Source organism: Rhinoraja longicauda, chromosome 15 (assembly GCF_053455715.1).
Source record: "Rhinoraja longicauda isolate Sanriku21f chromosome 15, sRhiLon1.1, whole genome shotgun sequence".
Taxonomy (NCBI): domain Eukaryota; kingdom Metazoa; phylum Chordata; class Chondrichthyes; order Rajiformes; family Arhynchobatidae; genus Rhinoraja; species Rhinoraja longicauda.
This window is the reverse complement of record NC_135967.1, coordinates 10,737,878-10,760,208: the sequence shown is the minus strand read 5'-3', so window position 1 is coordinate 10,760,208 and position 22,331 is coordinate 10,737,878. Positions and strand designations below refer to the sequence as shown.

Here is a 22,331-nt window from a genome sequence, read left to right as displayed (position 1 = left end):
CCCCTCACATCCGGAATCTTGGAATCATCTTTCATCAAACCCTCTCCTTCGACAAACACGTCAAACACATCACAAAGACAGCCTTCTTCCACCTCAAAAACATTGCCCGTCTCCGTCCATCCCTCTCCTCCACAGCTGCAGAAACCCTCATCCACGCCTTCATCACCTCCCGTCTGGACTACTGCAACAGCCTCCTCTATGGCGCACCCTCAAAAATCATCAGTAAACTTCAATACATTCAAAACTCCGCTGCCCGTCTACTCACCCACACCCCGATCCGTGACCATATCACCCCCGTCCTTTACAAACTCCACTGGCTCCCCATCCCCCAGAGAATCCAGTACAAAATCCTCCTCATAACCTACAAAGCCCTCCATAACCTGGCCCCATCCTACCTGACCGACCTCCTCCACAGGCACACTCCCACCTGCACCCTCCGCTCTGCTGCTGCCAATCTCCTATCCCCCCACATCCGGACCAAACTCAGATCCTGGGGGGACAGGGCTTTCTCCATCGCTGCTCCCACCCTATAGAACTCACTACCCCAAACCGTTAGAGACTCCTCCACACTCACCACATTCAAAACATCGCTGAAGTCTCACCTGTTCAGCACTGCCTTCAACCACTGAAGGTCACCTCACCTTCTGTCTCCTTTCTCTGTTCGTTTACTTATTTACTTATTTATCTATTTATTCATTTCCCTATGTTCTCTAAATCTCTGTAAAGCGTCTTTGAGTATATGAAAAGCGCTATATAAATAAAATGCATTATTATATGCAGGGACAGAAGGAACATGGATCGTGTGCAGGCAGAGGTGATTAGTTTAACTTTACATCATGTTCATCACAAACATTGTGGGCCAAAGGGCCTGTACCTGTGCTATACTGTTCTCTGGAGGTAATGGACACGTGAGGAACAGGTTGCAGGGAAATAAGTAGAGGAACGGAACTGGTGTGCTCACTCTAGAAATGGCAGAAGTTCAATGGACTGAAAGACATCCTTCTATGGAAACCACAGTTTAAATGCCAATAGACAATAGGTGCAGGAGTAGGCCATTCGACCCTTCGAGCCAGCACCGCCATTCAATGTGATCATGGATGATCATTCACAATCAGTATCCCATTCCTGTCCTGCCCTCTCCCCATACCCTCTCCCCATGCCCTGCTGCTATTTTGAAATTCTCAGAAGTTAGCCTGTTCACGGTCTATTGCCCTGAACAAGTGACATGTAGTACAGTGACAGGCTGAATGGCATAGGATGTTGGAATCTCTGCTGGTAACTCATTATGCTGACAGACGCAAAGTGCTGGAGTAACTCAGCGGGTCAGGCAGCATCTCTGGAGAAAAAGGATGGCCGGCATTTCAGGTCGGGACCCTTCTTCAGACCATCATTCTCTTCACTCTTCATTCCTCTGATGTTGAATTTAGCCACTTGCCTCTTCATTGCAATGGGTCAGTGTGGAATGGGTCCCCAGTGCGGTATTGGTAAAAACAGATGGATCACTCAGACAGAACAGAACACAAACAAATCTAATCTTCATATCCTTCAGCTGTTATTCTATTGCTTACTGTTGGTCTGCACTGAGCTAGCTTATTAAGTGTCCAATCTATTAATTCCCCATTTCTCTTTCACTGTCACCTTCCACTGTGCCTGCAGCAATTGCAAAGTCTGTTGTCAGACCTTGTTTTCACCCTCTGATCAACACTCTGCAGTAATCCTCACTAAATTTAATTTACACACTGTTATTCCTTGACAATGTCACCTTCAGGTCATTGAATAGCCTTCTTGTCTTTGTACCAGGATTTTAACCCAATCCCCTCCAACTCGTTAGCTAAGAGACACAATGCAGAACCAGGCCCTTCAGCCCACCGAGTCCCCGCCGACCAGCGATCCCCGTTGCACAAGCACACGCGACACACTAGGGACAATTTACAGTTTTTACCAAAGCCTATTGACCTACAAACCTGTACGAATTTGGAGTGTGGGAGGAAACCGGAGCACCTGGGGAAAGACCACACGGTCACAGGGAGAACGTACAAACTCTGCACAGACAGCGCCCATAGTCAGGATTGAATCTGGGTCTCTGGCGTTGTGAGGCAGCAACTCTACCGATGCGCCGCCATGCCGACCAAACTCAGTTGTAACCCAAGCGTAAAGTCTGAGGCACTGCCTTTCAGATGAGATGCCAGAGTGAGATCCATCTGCTCTTCCAGCTGCGCAAAGTCCACAAGATACTGTTCAGAAGATCAGTGGGATCTTAATTATCCCTGGGATCTTAATTTACACTCGCCTCTCAAACCGCTACGATTGTATTTGTAGTTTTCCAATCTACCTAATTGCATCCCTAACACTTTTAAAATCTGCATTTGCTGTAACATTAAATTCCGCACTCTGCTATGTTCTCCGTTGCACTACAGTGCATGGGGGAGGGGAGGTGTCACAGCAGTGCAGCTGGTCGAGTGACTGCCTCACAGCGTTGGAAACCCGGGTTCGATCCTGACCTCGGGCGTTGTCTGTGTGGAGTTTGCACGTTCTCCCCGTGACCGTTTGGGTTTCCTCCAGGCGCTCTGGTTTCCTCCGACATCCCAAAGACGTGTGTTTATAAGTTAATTGACCACTGTAAAAAGCCCCCAGTGTGTAGGGAGTGGGTGCAAAGGTGGGATAAGATGGAACCCGTGTGAACGGGTGATCGATGGTCTGCGTGGGCTTGGTGGGCCGAAAGGCCTGTTTCCATGCTACATCTCTAAAACTAAAACAATATAACTACATGTTGTACTCTTCCATAGTATGATCTGCCTGGCCAGCATGCAAAACAACATTTTTCACTATATCCACTAACTTAGCCTCCACTGCTGTCAGTGGCAATGACTTTCACAGATTCACCACCACCTGGCAAAATAAATTCATCCTCATCCCCATTCTAAAGGTGTGCCCTTTTAATCAAAGGCTATGCCCTCTGGTCCCAGACTCTCCCGCTACTGGAAACATCCTCTCCACATCCACCAATGGTCTCCAAAGATGCTGCCTAACCCACCGAATTACTCTAGCACTTTTTTCCCTGCAAACCAGCATCTGCAGTTCCTTGTGTTTAGTATTATTTGTTGTGATTGGATAGCGTGCAAACAAAAGCTTTTCACTGTGCACAGGACCTCTGAACCTACATGACTGATTAAAAGCCTAGCTTAATTAAAACAATAATTAGTTCTGGTTTCCACTCTTGCACTCACTCAATGGCTTTGGCGCCGAACATAAGTTTCACTGTCATCCCTTCTCATCACTAGATGAAACGGAATATGAATACAGTGGAAGTGAAGAAGATGAAGATGGATTGAATGAAGATGAAGGAGAACCAAGGTAGATGGTTTATTCGCTTGTATTGTTCAAATACATATCCAGTTCTTTTATGCCTGTTGTTCTTAAATCTACTTCCAGCCAATGTTTTCTTGAATTAATTCATAAATGGAGAAACTTCCCAAAATTCAAGGGAATTATATTCACATGAGATTTCGTACAAAATCATTCAATGCTTGGGGATTGATGGAGGGAAATATACTACCCAGGATGCGATTGTTATGTGGAAAGGGGTGCACTGGCATAGGGGTCGGGTACTGGACCAGCTTTCTGAGTCCGAGACTTGACCTGGAAACAGAAGTCCAGATCCCACCATCCCAGCTAAGGATCAACAGATTCCAGTACGGTGGTTTGTTTGGGAGCCAGTTGACTGCATGCACTGAGTACAGGATCAATGGGCCAAAAAGCCTGCTCCTGTATGGTGAGGGTGCGTTCTCTGAATAATGTACCTTATAAATTTACTTTTGTTTTGCTACTGCAGAGCAAAAAAACAAACTGCTGGAGGAACTCAAGGGGTCAGGCAGCATCTGTGGATGGAAAGGGACAAACGACGTTTCTGAAGAAGGGTGCTGACTCGAAATGTCGTCTATACCCATTTTGCAATGCCGACGCTGCCTGACCCGTTGAGTTCCTTCAGCAGTTTGTTTTTGGCTCAGGATTCCAGCATCTGCAGCCTCTTGCGTCGTAACTTTCCACAAGCCAGGTGTCGAAGTAGTGATCTTGTCTGTTTGGTTCAGACATTCTGTTTGGTTCCGACACTGCCAGAGTGAGGCCTCACGCAAATCGGAGGAACAGCACCTCGTATTTTGCTTGGGTTGCTTACACCCCAGCAGTATGAATATTGATTTCTCTAATTTCAAGTAAGCCTTGCATTCCCTCTCTCTCTCTCCATCCCTCCCCAACCCTCATCGTCCTGCGAGTTTCACATATCCCTTCGTCACCACCTCCTCCACAGCCAACAATGGACCAATGTGTGTTCCTTGGCCATCGGTGCTGGCTCTGATTTGTTCTGTACCTTTTCGTACCTCTGGTTTTCCTCTCCCCTGACTCAGTCTGGAGAAGTGCCTCGACCTGAAACGTCACCGATTCCTTTCTCCAGAGATGCTGCCTGACCGCTGAGTTACTCTAGCATTTTGTGTCTTTATTCATTGGTCGCAGGCTCAGCAAGAACCCAAAACAAAAATAAATTTATAAGGTGCATTATTAAACCCATCCAGAGAACACACCCTCACAGCACACACGAGCAGGCCTTTTGGCCCATTGACTCTGTACTAGCTCTTTTGAAAGTCCTCCAATTGATCCCCACACACTTAATCTTGTGCTTTTTAATTCCCTTTCTAAATTAATCTGTTGCTACAAGCTTGTGGGAAAGCTGGGAATGAATCTATATACTAAAACTCTCGTTTGTTATATTGTTTGTGACTGAACTTCAGCCAAAATGGCACATGATAGCACGACAATTGTAGGCCCACCTTACTCACCAATGTCACTTTAGTGATAATGCAAGTAGTTTTATTGAAATCGGTGTTATGTTTTTTAAAGTTATTCACATTTTAAAGTTTAAAAGGAGGGGAGGGGAGGGGGAGGGGGGGAGTGGGGAGAAGGGAGAGGGGAGGGGGGGGTTGAGGAGAGAGGGGAGGGGGGGGAGGGGAGGGTGCTGCACCAATGCAGGAGAGGTTTGGGCCCAGCGGGTCCACTTGGTCTAGTACCCCATAAAAAGATTGAGCCTCACATACATTAACAGCCAGGATTTCCACTGATGTGGGCAAACATCTCTCCTGCATTTTATGCAAGTGCTGTTGTGGGTGAAAGACTTCATTTCTCTTCTGCTTCAAGTGCTGATACCTTTCTGATTTCCAAATAAAATAAAATATATTGCATCGTTTGGTTTCAGAACCAAAGGGGATGGCACGGTGGTGCAGCGGTAGAGTTGCTGCCTTACTGTGTCAGAGACACAGGTTCGATCCTGACTACGGGTGCTGTCTGGATGGAGTTTGCACATTCTCCCCATGATCACGTGGGTTTGCTCCTCCCCCACTCCAAAGACGTGCAGCTTTGTAGGTTAATTGGCTTCGGTAAAAATGGTGACTTGTCCCTGATGGGTAGGATGGTGCTCGTGTACGGGATGATCGGTGGGCCGTGGGGCTTGTTTTCGCACTGCATCTCTAAAGCCTAAAGCCTAAACCTGGAGCTAACATTAGTAGTATTGAGCATTGCTACCGACCACCCACCCCAACCCCCGAGCTCTTCATTATATCCATGATGTTGCCCACTTTGTTCAATGACCATTTGGACGATGTGTTCCCTGTTGTCTGCCCAGCTCCATCGTAAACCAGCCAGGGGAGTCCACCCTGCGCCGGGAGTTTCTGCGGCTACAGCAGGAGAGCGCGAGCCGCCCAGCGTCACAACAGCAGCAGCAGATACACCAGCAGCAACTGCGGGACCAGGAGCAGTACAAGAAGCAACTCCTGGCCGAGCGGCAGAAGCGCATCGAGCAGCAGAAGGAGCAGAGGAAGTGGCTGGAAGATGTGAGCGTTTAACCTGTGCTCAGTAACTTATCATTGGCGTTCGGCTCTCCATGTCCACTCCCCCCTCTCCCCTCCCCCCCCTCACCCCCCCCCCCCCCCCAACCCCCCCCCGAGTTCTTATCTCACGTTCTCGCTGCATTGCAGTTGAAGAGTGAAGAGCAGGCGTTGGAGATACCACCTCCGGCTCTGTGCCTTCTCTCCCCCAACATGACCCATTAGACGGGAATTTGGAGAGGTCTCTGCCTGTGTCCTGTCCAGCTATGGACTCCACCCTTCCTGAGGTCATCTGTTGCCGGCCCTGATTCATTGTGGATCTTCTCCATCTTTCGGTCTGAAGAAGAGTCATGACCAGAAACGTCACCTATTCCTTTTTCTCCAGAGATGCTGCCTGGCCCGCTGACTTACTCCAGCATTTTGTGTCTATCTTCGGTGTAAACCAGCATCTGCAGTTCCTGCCCTTCCTACCCTACTCCTACCCAGAAAGTAACCCTTTCTGCCTATGTGTGTCATCACAATTGGATGTTAAACCAAATCTCAGGAACTCAGCGGGTCAGGCAGCATCAGAGGAAGTAATGGACAGATGATGTTTCGGGTCGGGACCCTTCGTGGAGCATCGGAGACATGTACAAGTTAGAGGCATGCTCAAATTTCTGACCATTGCAACCCACACCAAAAAATAAGTCTCCGAGCAAAATTTGCAATTGGGCCCTTGACTAGTATCTTTTCACAAGAGTAAGTGATTGATAGGTGGTTTTATTCAAAGGTGTTTAAGTAGGGAGCATGTTGGAAGCAAAGATACTAGAGGAACAAGATAGACCACTCGACCCTAAAAACCGTCGTACGTCATGGCGCCATTTTAGTAGGCAGAAACCTGCAGAAACATTTTAAAAGAAAAATAACAAAAATCTATGAATTGGTAGGTGAAATATATTCTGCATTTTAATATTATCATCACAATATACCCCAAAACACTGATTACACTGCGAGAGGCAGAGCGAACGGCGGATTTTGCTTACTAAAATGGCGGCCGTTCCACTCCTTTGCGTACTACACTTCAGTATAGGCGATTTCAACGGAGTGGTCCATCTTGTTCCTCTAGTATCTTTGGTTGGAGGTACATTTTAAATGAGTGATTGACCATCAACCACCCATTTAAACTAATCCTACATTAATCCCACTTTTAATTCTTCCTGCACTTCAATGGTTCAATGGTCCTTTATTGTCACGTGTACCGAGGTACAAAGAAATTTGATTTACCATACAGCTATAGGAGCAAAGAGGTCCTTCTACAGTTGTACCGGGCCCTGGTGAGACCGCACCTGGAGTACTGTGTGCAGTTTTGGTCTCCAAATTTGAGGAAGGATATTCTTGCTATGGAGGGCGTGCAGCGTAGGTTCACTAGGTTAATTCCCGGAATGGCGGGACTGTCGTATGTTGAAAGGCTGGAGCAATTAGGCTTGTATACACTGGAATTTAGAAGGATGAGGGGGGATCTTATTGAAACATATAAGATAATTAGGGGATTGGACACATTAGAGGCAGGAAACATGTTCCCAATGTTGGGGGAGTCCAGAACAAGGGGCCATAGTTTAAGAATAAGGGGTAGGCCATTTAGAACGGAGATGAGGAAGAACTTTTTCAGTCAGAGTGGTGAAGGTGTGGAATTCTCTGCCTCAGAAGGCAGTGGAGGCCAGTTCATTGGATGCTTTCAAGAGAGAGCTGGATAGAGCTCTTAAGGATAGCGGAGTGAGGGGGTATGGGGAGAAGGCAGGAACGGGGTACTGATTGAGAGTGATCAGCCATGATCGCATTGAATGGCGGTGCTGGCTCGAAGGGCTGAATGGCCTACTCCTGCACCTATTGTCTATTGTCATACCAAAAAAGCAACAAGATACAAAACTACATAAAGATTAAACATAAACAGCCACCACAGCAGCGACGTGTGGGAATCCCCAGGTCACACAGCATAAGTGGAGACCCACAGCCATCCGTTCAATGTCCGGGCTGCACACACACGCTCCTTCACCGTGATGTGACCAGAGTTGTACCGGCCGCTGTCACTCTCCCTGCAGTCCCTGTCCGCCCGAACAGTCAGAAAGCCGTCCGCACTCGCACTAGATTCCGGGATGTCCTCATGGTGCCATGTCCCCGCAAACACCGAGATCACTGCACTCACTCCGAGTCCTCCCCAGTGCAGGCAGCATCTTGTTTTTCGGCGACCTCACATCCCCCACTGTGATGGAAGGCAAATAACTTTTACCTTCTTTGGCCCAATCCCCCTGGGACCGCCACACATCCTCCTTTTCTCCCGCGGTCGGGGCGATCGAAGCTCCCACAGTCTGCGATCGAAGCCCCCGCATCCGGGCGTTCGAAGCTCCCATGATCGGGGCAGTCGAAGCTCCTGCGGTTGGAGCTCCTGAAGTCGATCCCCAACAATGGGACCACCAGCTCCACGATGTTAGGCCGCAGTGCGGATGGAGATACAATATGGAAAAAGTCACCTCTGGCGAGGGAAGAGATAAGAAAAGTTTCCCCCATCCCCCTCCGCCACCTTCCACATAATACAAAAACTAAAACATACAAATAAAACAGACTAAAAACAACAAAAGAAGAAAAGGACGAGACAGGCTGTTGGCGAGGCTGCCACTTACAGCGCCACCCGGTGGTCAAACATTCACTGACACTCCTAGATTCTACCACTCATCTTTTCACAAGTCAAGTCAAGTCAAGTCAATTTATTTGTATAGCACATTTAAAAACAACCCACGTTGACCAAAGTGCTGCACATCTGACTAGGAAAAAAAAAGAAACATACAGTGGCAGGCAAGGGACCATCTGTCAACGATTCCAGAGATAATGAAGGTGGACTGTCTCAAAAGAGATGCATGTTATTAATCTTTCCTCTGCTAATGGAGTGGATGTGGAGAGGATATTTCCACTAGTGGGAGAGTATTGGACCAGAGGGCACAGCCTCAGAATAAAAGGCTGAGGCTTTTAGAGCCTTAGAAAGGAGATAAGGAGGAATTTCTTTAGTCAGAGAGTGGTGAATCTACGGAACATATTGTTACAGACGGCTGCAGAGTACAAGTCTTTTAAAGTGGACATTGGCAGGTTCTCATGGATGTCAAAGGTTATGGGGAGAAGGCAGGAGAATGGGGTTGAGAGGAAACGATAGATCAGCATGATTGAATGGCCACTAGACTCTATGGGCTGAATGGTCTCATTTTGCTCCTATGGCTGATGAGCTTAACTCAACAGGGGGAATTTTTAAAGACGGGCACCTGAACCGAAGTTGGCTCATGTCAAAGTGACCCATGTTCCAGTGGCCATTGTGTTGGCCTGCTGGTTTGTCAGTCTTCGTTCTCACTGAAGACAAACGGACCCGTCAAATAAGTGACACTGACCGCATCTTCTCGGGCTATTGTCATTTGTCCACTGATTCCCGCAGCACCACAAGATAGAGGAGAAGCAGCGAAAGCAACAGGAGGGTGCAAAGAAGTCCGAGCTGAAGGAAAGGCCCAGGAAAGAAGAGAGGAGTCAGGGAGAGGAGGAACGGAGATGGGTGGAGGAGGAACGGTGGAAGATAGTGGAAGGGAAAAGGAAAGCTGAGAAAAAACAGGTAAGCATTTTCCCATTATTTCAGTTTCTAGTTTTACAGATACAGCATGGAAACAGGCCCTTCTGCCCACCGAGTTCATGCCAACTGGGGATCACTCCGCACCCTAGCACTATTCGACACACTAGGGGGAATTTGCAGAAGCCAATTAACCTACAAACCTGCACATCTTTGGAATGTGAGAGGACACCAGAGCACCCAGAGAAAACCCTCGCGGTCACTGGGAGAACGTACAAACTCCGTACAGACAGCACCCGCAGTCAGGATCACCAGGCTCTCTGAAGTTGTGAGGCAACAACTCTACCGCTGCACCACTGTGAATGTCTGAATCATTGATGTCTGATCTCCTCAATCTGCCCTTTGGCCAAACTTGCCGATGTTGGCTAAGATGCCCATCTACTCTAGTCCCACCTGCATGCATTTGACCCACATCCCTCTAAACCTTTCCTGTCCATGTACCTGTCCAGATGTATTTTAAATACTGTTATAGTACCTAGCTCCTCTGGCAGCCAATTCCATGTACCCACCACCCATTATGTGAAAAGGTTGCCCTCAAGATCCTATTAACATTTTCCCTTAAACTTTAGTCCTCTGGTTCTTGATTCCCCTACTCTAGATAAAAGACAATGCATTCACCCTATCTATCCCCCTCATGATTTTGCACACCTCTCTCTAAAATCACCCCCTCCATCCCCTGCACTCCAGGGAATATAGTCCCAGCCTGCCCAACCTCTCCTTATAGCTCAGGCTCTGAAGTCCAGTCAACATCCTCGTAAATCGTCTCTGCACTCTTTCCAGTTTAACAACATCCTTCTTTTAGCAGGGAAACTGAAGGTAATACTCCAAATGTGTCCTCACCAATGTTTTGTATGGCTGTAACATAACATCCCCACTTCTACACTCAAGAGCCTGACTGATGAAGGTCAATGTACCAAAACCCTTCTTGATCCCCCTATCTACCTGTGATGCCATTTTTATGTAGCTGCACTCCTCGATCCATCTGCTCTCTAACACTCCCTAGGGCCCTGTCATTCACTGTGAGGAACGAATCCTTCCCCCGGAGGTTCCCTCTCAAATGTGGTGCCGAGGCTGGGCGAGGCGGCCGGTCTCCACCTGATCGAGACTTCCACGGCCGATCGGTGGGTCAAATTGGTCCCTGCGGCCGGGGCTCTGGACCTCAGGCCTGGCCGGAGCCGGCAGATCCGTTCTCATTGTCGACTTCCGCAGCCGACTTTGCTGGCCGGTGTCTCGGCCCCCCAAGGCCGTGACCTCTGTTGGGTCATCTACACTAGTCCCATCTGTCCACGTTTGGCCCATATGTCTGCAAACCTTTCCTATCCATGTACCTGTCCACATATCTTTTAGTTGTTGGTGTGGTACCTGCTTCAGCCGCCTCCTCTGGCAGCTCGCTCCATATACCCACCACCGGGAACAGCTCGGGGAAAACCACCAAGCACGTGTGGAATCACTGCAACAACAAAAAATGGCAACTGTCTGCAAGTTAGATATAATCCCTTTAAATAGCCCAGTGGTGTATGGTGTGCAGGAGGGAGGTTTAGACAGGGATACATGATTAGGCCTCTCCTGAGGTTGATTGAGTTGTGGGATCAGATCGACATTGGGCACTGTCTTCACGTCCTCTTAAACTGTATTCTTCCTGTGTGCATTTCATGGGCATGCAAAATAACACAGCTCCTTACCAGCGAATCTCTTATAGTAAGTGTCCACCTTCTCTGGATGTCATTTTGTTGCCTCAGTCGCTTTCCTGAGTGCCCCAAAATGGCCACATGAAATCTAAATGTAATGCCAAATATGTCATTTGGGCGGCGCAGCGGTAGATTTTCTGCCTCACAGCGCCAGAGACCCGGATTTGATCCTGACTATGGGTGCTGCCTGAACGGAGTTTGTACGTTCTCCATGTACCTGCATGGGTTTTCCCTGGGTGTTCTGGTTGCCTCCCATATTCCAAAGACGTAGAGGTTTGTAGGTTAATTGGCTTTGATAAAAAATGTAAACTGTTCCTGGTGTGTGTCGGATAGTGCTCGTGTACGGGGTGATTGCTGGTCGGCTCAGACTTGGTGGGCCGAAGAGCCTGTTTCTGCATCTCTAAACTAAACTAATGTCAAACACTTTGTACAAACAAGGAACTGCAAAAGCTGGTTTACCCAAAAAGACACGACGTGCTGCAATAGCTCAACGGGTCAGGCAGCTTCACTTGAGATCAGAGATAGGTTACGTTTTGGGTTTGGACCTCTTCAGACCAAACTAAAAAAAGTCACCAATCCATGTTCTCCGGAGATGCTGCCTGACCCGCTGAGTTACTCCAGCACTTTGTGCCCATTTAGGTCAAATACTGACCTTCCCCTGACAAAGCATTTATTAATTCATCCATTCACTCTGATGTTGACCTTGTCTAACTGTTGCCTCTCCACAGGCCGATGGTCTTTCTGAATATCGGACGAGTGAAACCTCTAAAGTAATGGACGTTCATCCTCGGCAGGTACGTGTGCTCAGATGGCTGATCTTCCCATTGTATCCTCATGCTGTTTGTTTCTGGCCATGAATAGGCATTCAATGCATGGGAAAAAAGTCCCTTCATCTACGGGCAGCACAGTGGCGCAGCTAGTAGAGCTGCTGCCTCATCGCTCCAGTGTCCCTGGTTCGATCCTGACCTCGGGCGCAGTCTGTGTGGAGTTTGTGCACTGTCCCCCATATGATCATGTGGGTATTTGTTCTCTAGCTGCCTCGGTTTCCTCGCACATGCCAAAGACATTAAAGTTGGCACTTTAGTTGGCCCGAGGGGCAGAATCTAGGGGACATTAGTGGGAATGAGGAGGGAATGACATGGGGGAGAGTAGGATGAGAGTCAGGCCGGGTGCTAACGATTGGGGCGGTCTCAATGGACTCTTTGCTGTGTCTCCATGACTCTAACACTGGGAGCACAGTAGCACAGCTGGTTTGCACTTTCTTCCCATGGCCATGTGGGTTTCCTTGGTGTGCACCAGTTCCTCCCGCATTCCAAAGATGTGCAGGTTTTTCGGGTTAATTGGCGTCCGGGAGACGGTTGGAACCTTTCTCCCAGAGTGGGCAGATCACAAACACTGGATAGCATTGCTCGAAGGTGAGAGGGGCAAGGTTTAAAGGAGGTTGCGCGGGGCAAGTTTCTTTACACAGTGTTGAAAGTGCCTTGAACACGCTGCCAGGGGTGGTGGTGGAGGCAGAGATTATAGTTGCATGTTAAAAGCCTCGGCGGTTTCGGCAACATCCCGACAGAGCTGGTCAGAGCTGGTCAGCTCCAGGGATCACCACACCGGCAGGATGGAGACGGAGGCAGCGCCAGGAGAGAAAGCAAAAACGTGGACGGCGCGCAAGGCTATGGAGGGCTCCGCAGAGACCATCCCTACCGAGCGTTTTCCTGGCAAATGTCCGCTCACTCACCAACAAGCTGGACGAGGTAAGGCTGTGGCTCAACTCGCAAAGATCACTGGGGATCTTCACTGAAATGTGGCTCAACGCGCCGGTTCCCGACGGGGCTGTGGAGCTGACGAACCGGTCACTACACCGGGCAGACAGAACAAAGGACTCTGGTAAGAGCAAGGGCAGGGGGCTCTGTATCTTCATCAATAATGACTGGTGCACCAACCACACTGAAATGGAGAGGTACTGTTCCCCAGATCTGGAATACCTACTACTTAAATGGAGACCGTTTTACCTGCCCCGGGAATTCTCCGTTGTTATCATAATGGCTGTGTACATTCCACCACAAGCTAATGCTAATCTTGCGTTAGCACAGCTGCACGTGGCCATCAGTAAGCAGCAGGATGCTCACCCCAAGGGTGCCTTCATTGTTGCAGGGGACTTTAACCAGGTCGACCTACGAGCTGTGCTCCACAAATTCCACCAGCATGTGCAATGCCCTACCAGGGGCTCAAACACGCTGGACAAAGTATACACTAACATCAAGGACTCATACAAAGCTCTCCCCTGCTCACCCCTGGGACAATCTGACCACCTCTCACTGGTCCTGATGCCAGCATACACACCTCTCATCCGCAAGACCAAACTTGTAATAAAGACAGTCAAAATATGGCCTGAGGAATCCACCTCACAACTCCAGGACTGCTTTGAACGCACCCACTGGGACCCGTTTGCACAACAGGCGACCCATGGCACAGAGGTAGACTTGGAGGAGTACACATCCACTGTGCTCTCCTACATCAACAGTTGTGTGGAGAATGTCGCAGAGGACAAGAAGATAAAGATATTTCTTAACCGGAAACCATAGATGAACAAAGAGGTACAAAATCCGGGGACACTGCAGCACAGCATAAAAAGGACCAAAGACCTCCACAGGCAATGCGTGGAAGACCACTTCAACAGCAAGGCATCAGGGATATCACTGATTACAAGAGCAACCCTGCCTGCCCCCACAATGATGTCACACTGGCCAACGAGCTCAACACCTTCTTTGCTCGCTTTGAAACCGGCAACAACAACATGAGTGGAAACATTCCGGCCTCGGAGGACGATCAGGTACTCACACTGAGCACACATGATGTACAGCGCGCGATGCAGAGGATCAATCCACGCAAGGCCGCAGGTCCGGACGGAGTCCCAGGACGGGTACTTAAGGACTGTGCTGACCAGATTGCTGGGGTATTCACTAATATCTTCAATCTATCTTTATCTCTGGCAACGGTCTTGCAGTGCCTGAAGTCGGCCACCATAGTGTCGGTGCCGAAAAAAGCAAACATCAGCAATCTGAACGACTACCGCCCGGTTGCCCTCACACCGATAGTTATGAAGTGCTTTGAAAGGTTGGTCCTCTCCCACATCAAAGCCACCATCCCTGCCTCACTGGACCCACATCAGTTCGCAAACAGAGCAAATAGATCCACAGAGGACGCCATCTCTCTGGCTCTTCATACCGTCCTGACTCACCTGGAGAGACAGGGCACATACGTGAGGATGCTATTTATAGACTATAGCTCGGCCTTCAATACTGTCATCCCCACCAAGCTCACCTCCAAACTCCACCAGCAAGGCCTCAGCTCATCAATATGCAACTGGATCCTGAATTTCCTGACGGAGAGCCCTCAGGCAGTGAGACTGGGCCTGCACCTGTCCTCCACCACCCTGAGTACCAGCACACCACAGGGTTGTGTACTGAGCCCCATCCTCTACTCCCTCTTCACACATAACTGTGTCCCCGCTGTGTCCCTGCATTCGCCACCAACACCATCGTCAAATTTGCGGATGACACAACGGTGATAGGGCTGATCTCCAATGGCGATGAATCAGCCTACAGAGCGGAGGTGCAGAACCTGGCGAGTTGGTGCTCAGAGAACAACCTGTCCCCAAACACATCAAAGACCAAGGAGCTAATTATCAACTTCAGAAGGACACAGAATGAGAAATACGCTCCAGTCCTCATTAACGGGGACGAAGTGGTGAGAGTGTCCAGCTTCAGGTTTCTGGGCACACACATTTCACAGGACCTCACATGGTCCACTAACACCGCTGTGCTGGTCAAGAAAGCACAGCAACGGCTGTTTTTCCTGGGAACGCTGAAAAAGCTCAGTTTGCCACGACAGCTTCTGATGACCTTCTACCGCTGCACCACAGAAAGCATTCTAACATACGGCATCTATATGTGGTATCTCAGCTGTACGGCAACGGACAAGAAAGCTCTTCAGAGGGTCGTCGGCAGAGCGCAGAGGTTCATTGGGACACAGCTGCCAGCCCTGGAGGACATCTACAACGCACGCTACCTCAGGAAAGCCACCAGCATCTACAAGGACTCCACACACCCATGCCACCGTCTGTTTGAACTACTTCCATCTGGCAGACGTTACAAGGCCTTCTACGCCCGCACCTCCAGACTAAGGAACAGCTTTATTCCTGGAGCTATAGCTGCTCTGAATCGGTCCTGCTGAGAGCCCGCCATGATCCGTCTCTGCCCCCAGGGTCATCTGGCACAACTGACCCCTGCATGAACCTTTTTTGCACTTTACCTTGTTCCCCCTTTTTCTTTTTCCTTTCTCCCCCCCCCCCCCCCCCTTTTTGTTGTTTTCACTTTCGTCGTGATTTATTTATATATTTGATTTGATAGCATCGATATGGAAGCGACAATCAAAATCCCGTTGTACTTGTACAATGACAATAAAGGATATTGTATTGTATTGTATTGTATTGTAGTTGCATTTAAGAGGCTTTTAGATGGGCACGTGAATATTCAGGGGATGAATGGATATGGATCACATGCAGGCTGTGGAGATTAGTTTAACTTGGCATCTTGTTCAACACGGACATTGTAGGCCTGAGGGCCTTTTCCGATGCTGTACTGTTCTCTATTCTATGAAGATAAAAAGCCTGTTGCAAAGAATTTGGTTTTAGAGAGTGGTTCAGATTTTCTACCTTCTGTAAATGGTGAACAAAGATAAATAGGAAGTAGGTATATACCTCCGATCAAGTATGAATTAAGTGTGATAGAAAGAGTACAGGATCGGCAGCTAAATGGACAATGGAGATTTTAGAAAAACTGTTGATATTGGAGATCTGAAAAGAAAACAGAAACAACATTCTTTTAGGAAGGAGACGAGGAGAAAATTCTTTAGTCAATGGGTGGTGAAATTCTGTGGAATTCTGTGGAATTCTTTGCCGCAGAAGGCTGTAGAGGCCAAGTCAGTGGATATTTTTAAGGCAGAAACAGATAGATTCTTGATTAGTACAGGTGTCAGTGGTTATGGGTAGAAAGCAGGAGAATGGGGTTAGGAGGGAGAGACAGATCAGCCATGATTGAATGGTGGAGTAGACTTGATGGGCCAAATGGCCTGATTCTACTCCAATTCCTTTTGACATGACTACCGAAAACATTCAGAAGGTCAGGCAGCATCTGTGGGAAGAGAAAGAGGACAAGTCTGACATGTTAGATTCAAATTGAGATGAGGGATATTCAATCTGAAACATTAAATCTATTTCTCTCACCAAAGATGCTACCTGACCAGCTAAATGTTTCCAGCATTTTTTAAATCAATACTTCAAGTTAATAACTTAAAAATACAACAAAATTTCAACTTATTTATTGATTAATTAGTCAGCCAACTAATTAATGTTTGAGTTTAGTTTATTGTCACGTGTACTGAGGTACAGTGAAAAGCTTTTGTTGCGTGCTAACCAGTCAGTGAAAAGACAATACATGATTACAATCAATCCATCCGCGGTGTACAGATACATGATAAAGGGAATACTGTGAATAATTTTTAGAGCAAGATAAAGTCCAGTTAAGTCCAATACAAGATAGTCCAAGGGTTTCCAATATGGTAGCTAGTATCTCAGGAGTGCTGTCCAGTTGTTGATAGGATGTTAAATGATTATTTGGTTGATTATTAACTATTTGATTCATCAATTCACATAACTGAGAATAGCTTGAGATAAAACAAGATTCAGAGAAGGGAAGGAGAGGAGAGAACAAAAGGGAACATCAGTGAAATGGTAGAAGACAGGATAGAAGGAATGGTAGAAGGGTTGGTATGAACTCGGATGCCATCTGTGGGAAGTTTGCATTTTCTCCTTGTCACCACATGGATTTCCTCCGGGTGCTCTGGCTTCCTCCCCCATCCCAGAGGACGTGCGGGTTGTAGGTTAATTGGCCTCTGTAAAATTGCCCCTAGTGTGTCGGGAGTGGATGAGAAAGTGGGATCGCATAGAACTATGATTGATGGTCGGTGGGACGAAGGACCTGTTTCCATGCTGTTATCTTTTAATTAATCAGTCGGAGCAAAATGGAACCAAGTAAAGAAAATCAGTGGATCCAACAGGAGTGCAAGTGGCAACTGCAGAATCATTATCGGAAATGCTAAATATAAAATTAATCCGAATGTGGTTAGAAATTTTTTGTAAGGGATTTGCACGTTGCAAGAGGAGAATAGTCAAAGCAGCAGATGGGGAAATAAATAGAATTGGAGTTGACAGGCAGAAAGTGAGTGTGGTGGAAAGGCAGTGAAGAAAGCCAATGGAATGTTGGCCTTCATAACAAGAGGAGTTGAGTATAGGAGCAAAGAGGCCCTTCTGCAGTTGTACAGGGCCCTAGTGAGACCGCACTTGGAGTACTGTGTGCAGTTTTGGTCTCCAAATTTGAGGAAGGATATTCTTGCTATTGAGGGCGTGCAGCGTAGGTTTACTAGGTTAATTCCCGGAATGGCGGGACTGAAGTATGTTGAAAGACTGGAGCGGCTAGGCTTGTATACACTGGAATTTAGAAGGATGAGAGGGGATCTTATCGAAACATATAAGATTATTAAGGGGTTGGACACGTTAGAGGCAGGAAACATGTTCCCAATGTTGGGGGTGTCCAGAACCAGGGGCCAGAGTTTAAGAATAAGGGGTAGGCCATTTAGAACGGAGATGAGGAAAAACTTTTTCAGTCAGAGAGTTGTAAATCTGTGGAATTCACTGCCTCAGAAGGCAGTGGAGGCCAAGTCTCTGAATGCATTCAAGAGAGAACTAGATAGAGCTCTTAAGGATAGCGGAATCAGGGGGTATGGGGAGAAGGCAGGAACGGGGTACTGATTGAGAATGATCAGCCATGATCACATTCAATGGTGGTGCTGGCTCAAAGGGCCGAATGGCCTTCTCCTGCACCTATTGTCTATTGGCAGTGCTTTTCTTTGTACACAAGGTGCCGGTAGGCATGATTGCTAAACAAACGTGTCACGTGGCTGTCCGCAAGTGCTGAGCAGGAGATTTCAGAGCAGCAGCGGGAGATGTAAATGAAAAGGAGCCATTTTACATAACGTTTTAGAGGTGTCAGTACGCCACATCATCACAAAAAGACACTGAGTAAAAGTGAGGTAAAGAAAAGGAAGAAAGGTGCATGGGACACACATGATTACAATCGAGCCATCCACAGTGTACAGGTGATACAGGGAATAACATGCGTAGCGTTTAGTGTAAGGTGAAGTCCAGTAAAGCAGGGAGGTGAGACAAAAGGGAAGATAGCATGGAAGGATGGAATGGACCAGAGTCACGCATGCTTCAGGCAAGAGGAATGATTTTCAATCCATTCTAAGCACACCGACTAGGTTGGCGCCTCTAAAGGACCCGTAGGCTCGATGGTCTGCGGTACTGGGAAACCACCCGAGGACACGAAGGCTCACTGGGTGGTGACACTGGGAGGGAGCTGCTGGAGATGTCAGACGCGAGGAGCAAGGAAGGGCCGGTAGGATGGCGAACTGGGGGTATTGCCACCACCGCCTTCAAGGTCGGCTGCAGGAGGTGCCCTCGGGGCACAAAGATGGCCGGGCGAGGGGAGGGGCGTCGGTACGTGGTCTGATCTGTTCGAAGGCCAAGGAGGAAGGCCCTGCAGCAGCCTGGGGCTTGCCTGGATCAGGAGCCGCTCTAGTAGACCAAGTACGCAGGCGGACCGGACCTTGGACTTTGGAAATGGCGCCAAAACATGGTGGCGCCCGCACGTGTAAACATGCACGAAGGATTTCACTGCGCAGTTGCACACGTGACAAATAAAACACTATTGAACCATTTAATGTGGAGTTCAAAATGCAGTCGCATTAGGCAAAACTACCAGAAGTTAGATGAGGATTTTTTTATTTTACCCAGCGGGTTGTTGCGATGTGGAATGCAGTGCCTGGAAGGGATATGGAGACAGCCATGATAGGAGTTTTTAGAAGAGAGTTTGATTTAAAAACTTGAAGGGAAAGGATTTACAGAGTTACAAGGAAATGTATACGCATCACAAGATAGAAAATAGAAGGTGGAGGAGGCCATTCATCCCTTCAACATGTTCTGGCCATTGAACACAATCATGGCCGACCCTTTATCCTTTTTTTTCGGAAGGAGGACGTATCAAAAGGCAGACTCACAATGGATCATGCATTTCCTTCCAAACAGTGTGACTCTATGGCCCACTGTCCAAGTTTTCAATGTCTCGTAAGCTTTACGAACGAAGCATGCCTTGAGAAGTTGAGCTCCCAAAAAGCATCCCAATGTCAAGCTTTCTCGAGGTGTCCGTTTCCGTGCTGGTTGAGTCTCACCTTAAATGCAGCTGTAACCAAGTTCATCCTGTTCTTGCCTAATCCTTCGTCTGCCTTCTACTTAGGGAGCAGAAAGACTGAAGCAAATGGGTGATGGTTTTGCCCCATCACGCACTAAACTGGGCAAGTTGGTTCCTGGGGCTTCAGTACCTGCAGATGGCGACCCCACCAATGGAGGCAGGACAAGTCACATCAACTCTGCTCTAAAAAGGCCCACAGACCTACAGGTAATTATGTACATTCTCAGAGGGCAGACATCACAAGTTGGATACTCTATTATTTAATTTCCCTTCCAAAGTTCAGAGACTGGTGGAATGGTTAGATGCAGAAGCAGGCCATTCAGCCCACTGACCCTTTGTTGCCTTTGGAAGAGTGACAATAATCTGGTCCAAGTGCAGGAAAATAAGACTAGCTCAGGAATTCAACTTGGTTGGCATGAACGGTTGAGTCTGCTTCCTAGCTTTTTCCCAATCCCTTACACCCTCCCTTCATCCAGCAAACTATTCTCTCTCGTACCTCCACTAATTTTATTCAGAAGTCCTGATCCTGATTTAACGATGCCATTAATTTGCAAGGGCACAGAGGAGATTCACAAGGATGTTGGCTGGACTTGCGACCTTGAGATAAAGAAGAGGTTGGATCGGCTGGGAGTCTTTTTGTTTGGAGAGTAGGAGGCTGAGGAGTGACCTCATTGAGGTGTACCAGATCTTGAGGGGCATGGATAAAGTGAACGCGTAGTCTTTCTGCCCCAAGGTAGAAGATTCAAAAACCAGAGGGTGTTGGCTTACAGTGAGAATGACGACATTTAAGAAGGGCCTCTGGAGCAACCTTTTTCACTCAGAGGGTAGTCCATACCTGGAATGAGTTGCCAGAAGAAGCTATAGAAGCAGATGTGGTCACGACTCTTAAAAAACACTTGGACAGATATACAGCATGGATTGGAGGAAGGATAGGGGCTAAATGCAGGCAAGTGGGACTCACCCAATAGATAGCACTCATCCGTGGATAAGGTGGGCCAAAAGGCCTGTTGTCATGCTGTACAGCTCTATGACTCTACAACTGTTCACCTCCCCCTACAATCAATGAGTTACAGATCCTGACCCACTCACTGTATAGAAATGTTTCTCCTTGCAGCTCACTCAGGTCTTTCTAGCCTTAGAGGGAGTACAGAGAAGGTTCACCAGATTGATCCCTGGGATGGCAGGACTTTCATATGAAGAAAGTCTGGATAGACTAGGCTTATACTCGCTGGAATTTAGAAGACTGAGGGGGGATCTTATAGAAACTTACAAAATTCTTAAGGGGTTGGAGAGGCTAGATGCGGGAAGATTGTTCCCGATGTTGGGGAAGTCCAGAACCAGGGGTCACAGCTTAAGGATAAGGGGGAAGTCTTTTAGGACCGAGATGAGAAAACATTTCTTCACACAGAGAGTGGTGAGTCTGTGGAACTCTCTGCCACAGAAGGTAGTTGAGGCCAGTTCATTGGCTATATTTAAGAGGGAGTTAGATGTGGCCCTTGTGGCTAAAGGGATCAGGGAGTATGGAGAGAAGGCAGGTACAGGTGACTGAGCTGGATGATCAGCCATGATCATATTGAATGGCGGTGCTGGCTCGAAGGGCCGAATGGCCTACTCCTGCACCTATTTTCTATGTTTCTATGTTTGCACCACGTTTTAAATCTGCTCTGGTCATTGAACGATTGGAATTAACTTCCATTTCCACTGTCTTTTTGAAATATATGAGTCTCGCGGTCTGTCAGGTATAAAAGGCAACCCAACCCGGACTAGAAGCCAAGGAATCGTAATATTTAACTTATTCAATCCAGCCTGACCATCACTACAGATGCAGGAGTCTCAAACATGCTGCCTCTCGGGTGGCGTCATGTTGATGAGTGCAGACGTGTTTGCATGAAGCAGGAGGGGACATCAGTTGCCACAATCCATTAATAAAGAACTGAGTTGGTCCACGTTGACCTAACCCAACCTGGATTGGGCGGCACAGTGGCGCAGCGGTAGAGCTGCAACCTTCCAGCGCCAGAGACCCGTATTCGATCCTGACTGTTGGTCCTGCATGTAGTTTGCATGATCCTCCTGTGACCACGTGTGTTTGCGCCAAGGTGCTCTGGTTTCCTCCCATACTCCAAAGATGTGTAGGTTAATTGGCCTTTGTGAATTGTTCCCAGTGCGTAGGATAGAACTAGTGTGATCACTGGTCGACGCGGACTTGGTGGGCCGAAGGGTCTTTTTCTACACATTATCTCAACTGAACGAAAATAAATTAAACTGGAACGAAGTGCAAGATGAGAATGTTGATCCCTTTCCCGAGGCAGCATGAAGTTCAGATGGAGTCGATGAGGGGTAGGAGGGCTGGTTTATGTGATGATGTAGCTGAGAAGAGGAGCAGAGCAGGAGAATTACAAAGAAGCCATTAGTTTCTGGGAGTGACTGCGTCATGTGGTGTAACAAAGGAAGGCAGGGACTAATCGGGGGGGGGGGGGGGGGGGGGGGGAAGGGTGGGGGGGGCATGTTCTGAAGTGGCTGGGCCTGAGGTGAAGTAATGTGATTGAGAGGAAGTGCTGCAGCTTTAGCTCGAGAGGCTTTGGCCAGGAGGTTGAGGGGAGTAAGTGTAAGATAAGGTAAGATCTGTGCTGTCTGTACGGAGTTTGCACGTTCCCCCTGTGACTGGGTGGGTTTTCCCCGGGTGTTCTGGTTTCCTCCCACTCTCCAAAGACGTGCAGGTTTGCAGTGTACAAACTCCACACAGGCAGCACCCGTGGTCAGGATC

The 22,331-nt window shown here is 48.1% G+C and overlaps 1 protein-coding gene across 1 annotated transcript in view; it reads left to right on the top strand.

The window, feature by feature from the left end:
- The window catches only part of LOC144600523 (mitogen-activated protein kinase kinase kinase kinase 4), a 267,504-nt gene that overhangs the window by 136,802 nt on the left and 108,371 nt on the right, over window positions 1–22,331 (top strand). The window contains exons 11-15 of the mRNA XM_078412188.1: window positions 3,282–3,354; window positions 5,672–5,879; window positions 9,328–9,498; window positions 11,930–11,995; window positions 19,613–19,774. Coding sequence (XP_078268314.1) covers window positions 3,282–3,354; window positions 5,672–5,879; window positions 9,328–9,498; window positions 11,930–11,995; window positions 19,613–19,774 — 680 coding nt within the window. The remainder of the gene's footprint in view (window positions 1–3,281; window positions 3,355–5,671; window positions 5,880–9,327; window positions 9,499–11,929; window positions 11,996–19,612; window positions 19,775–22,331) is intronic.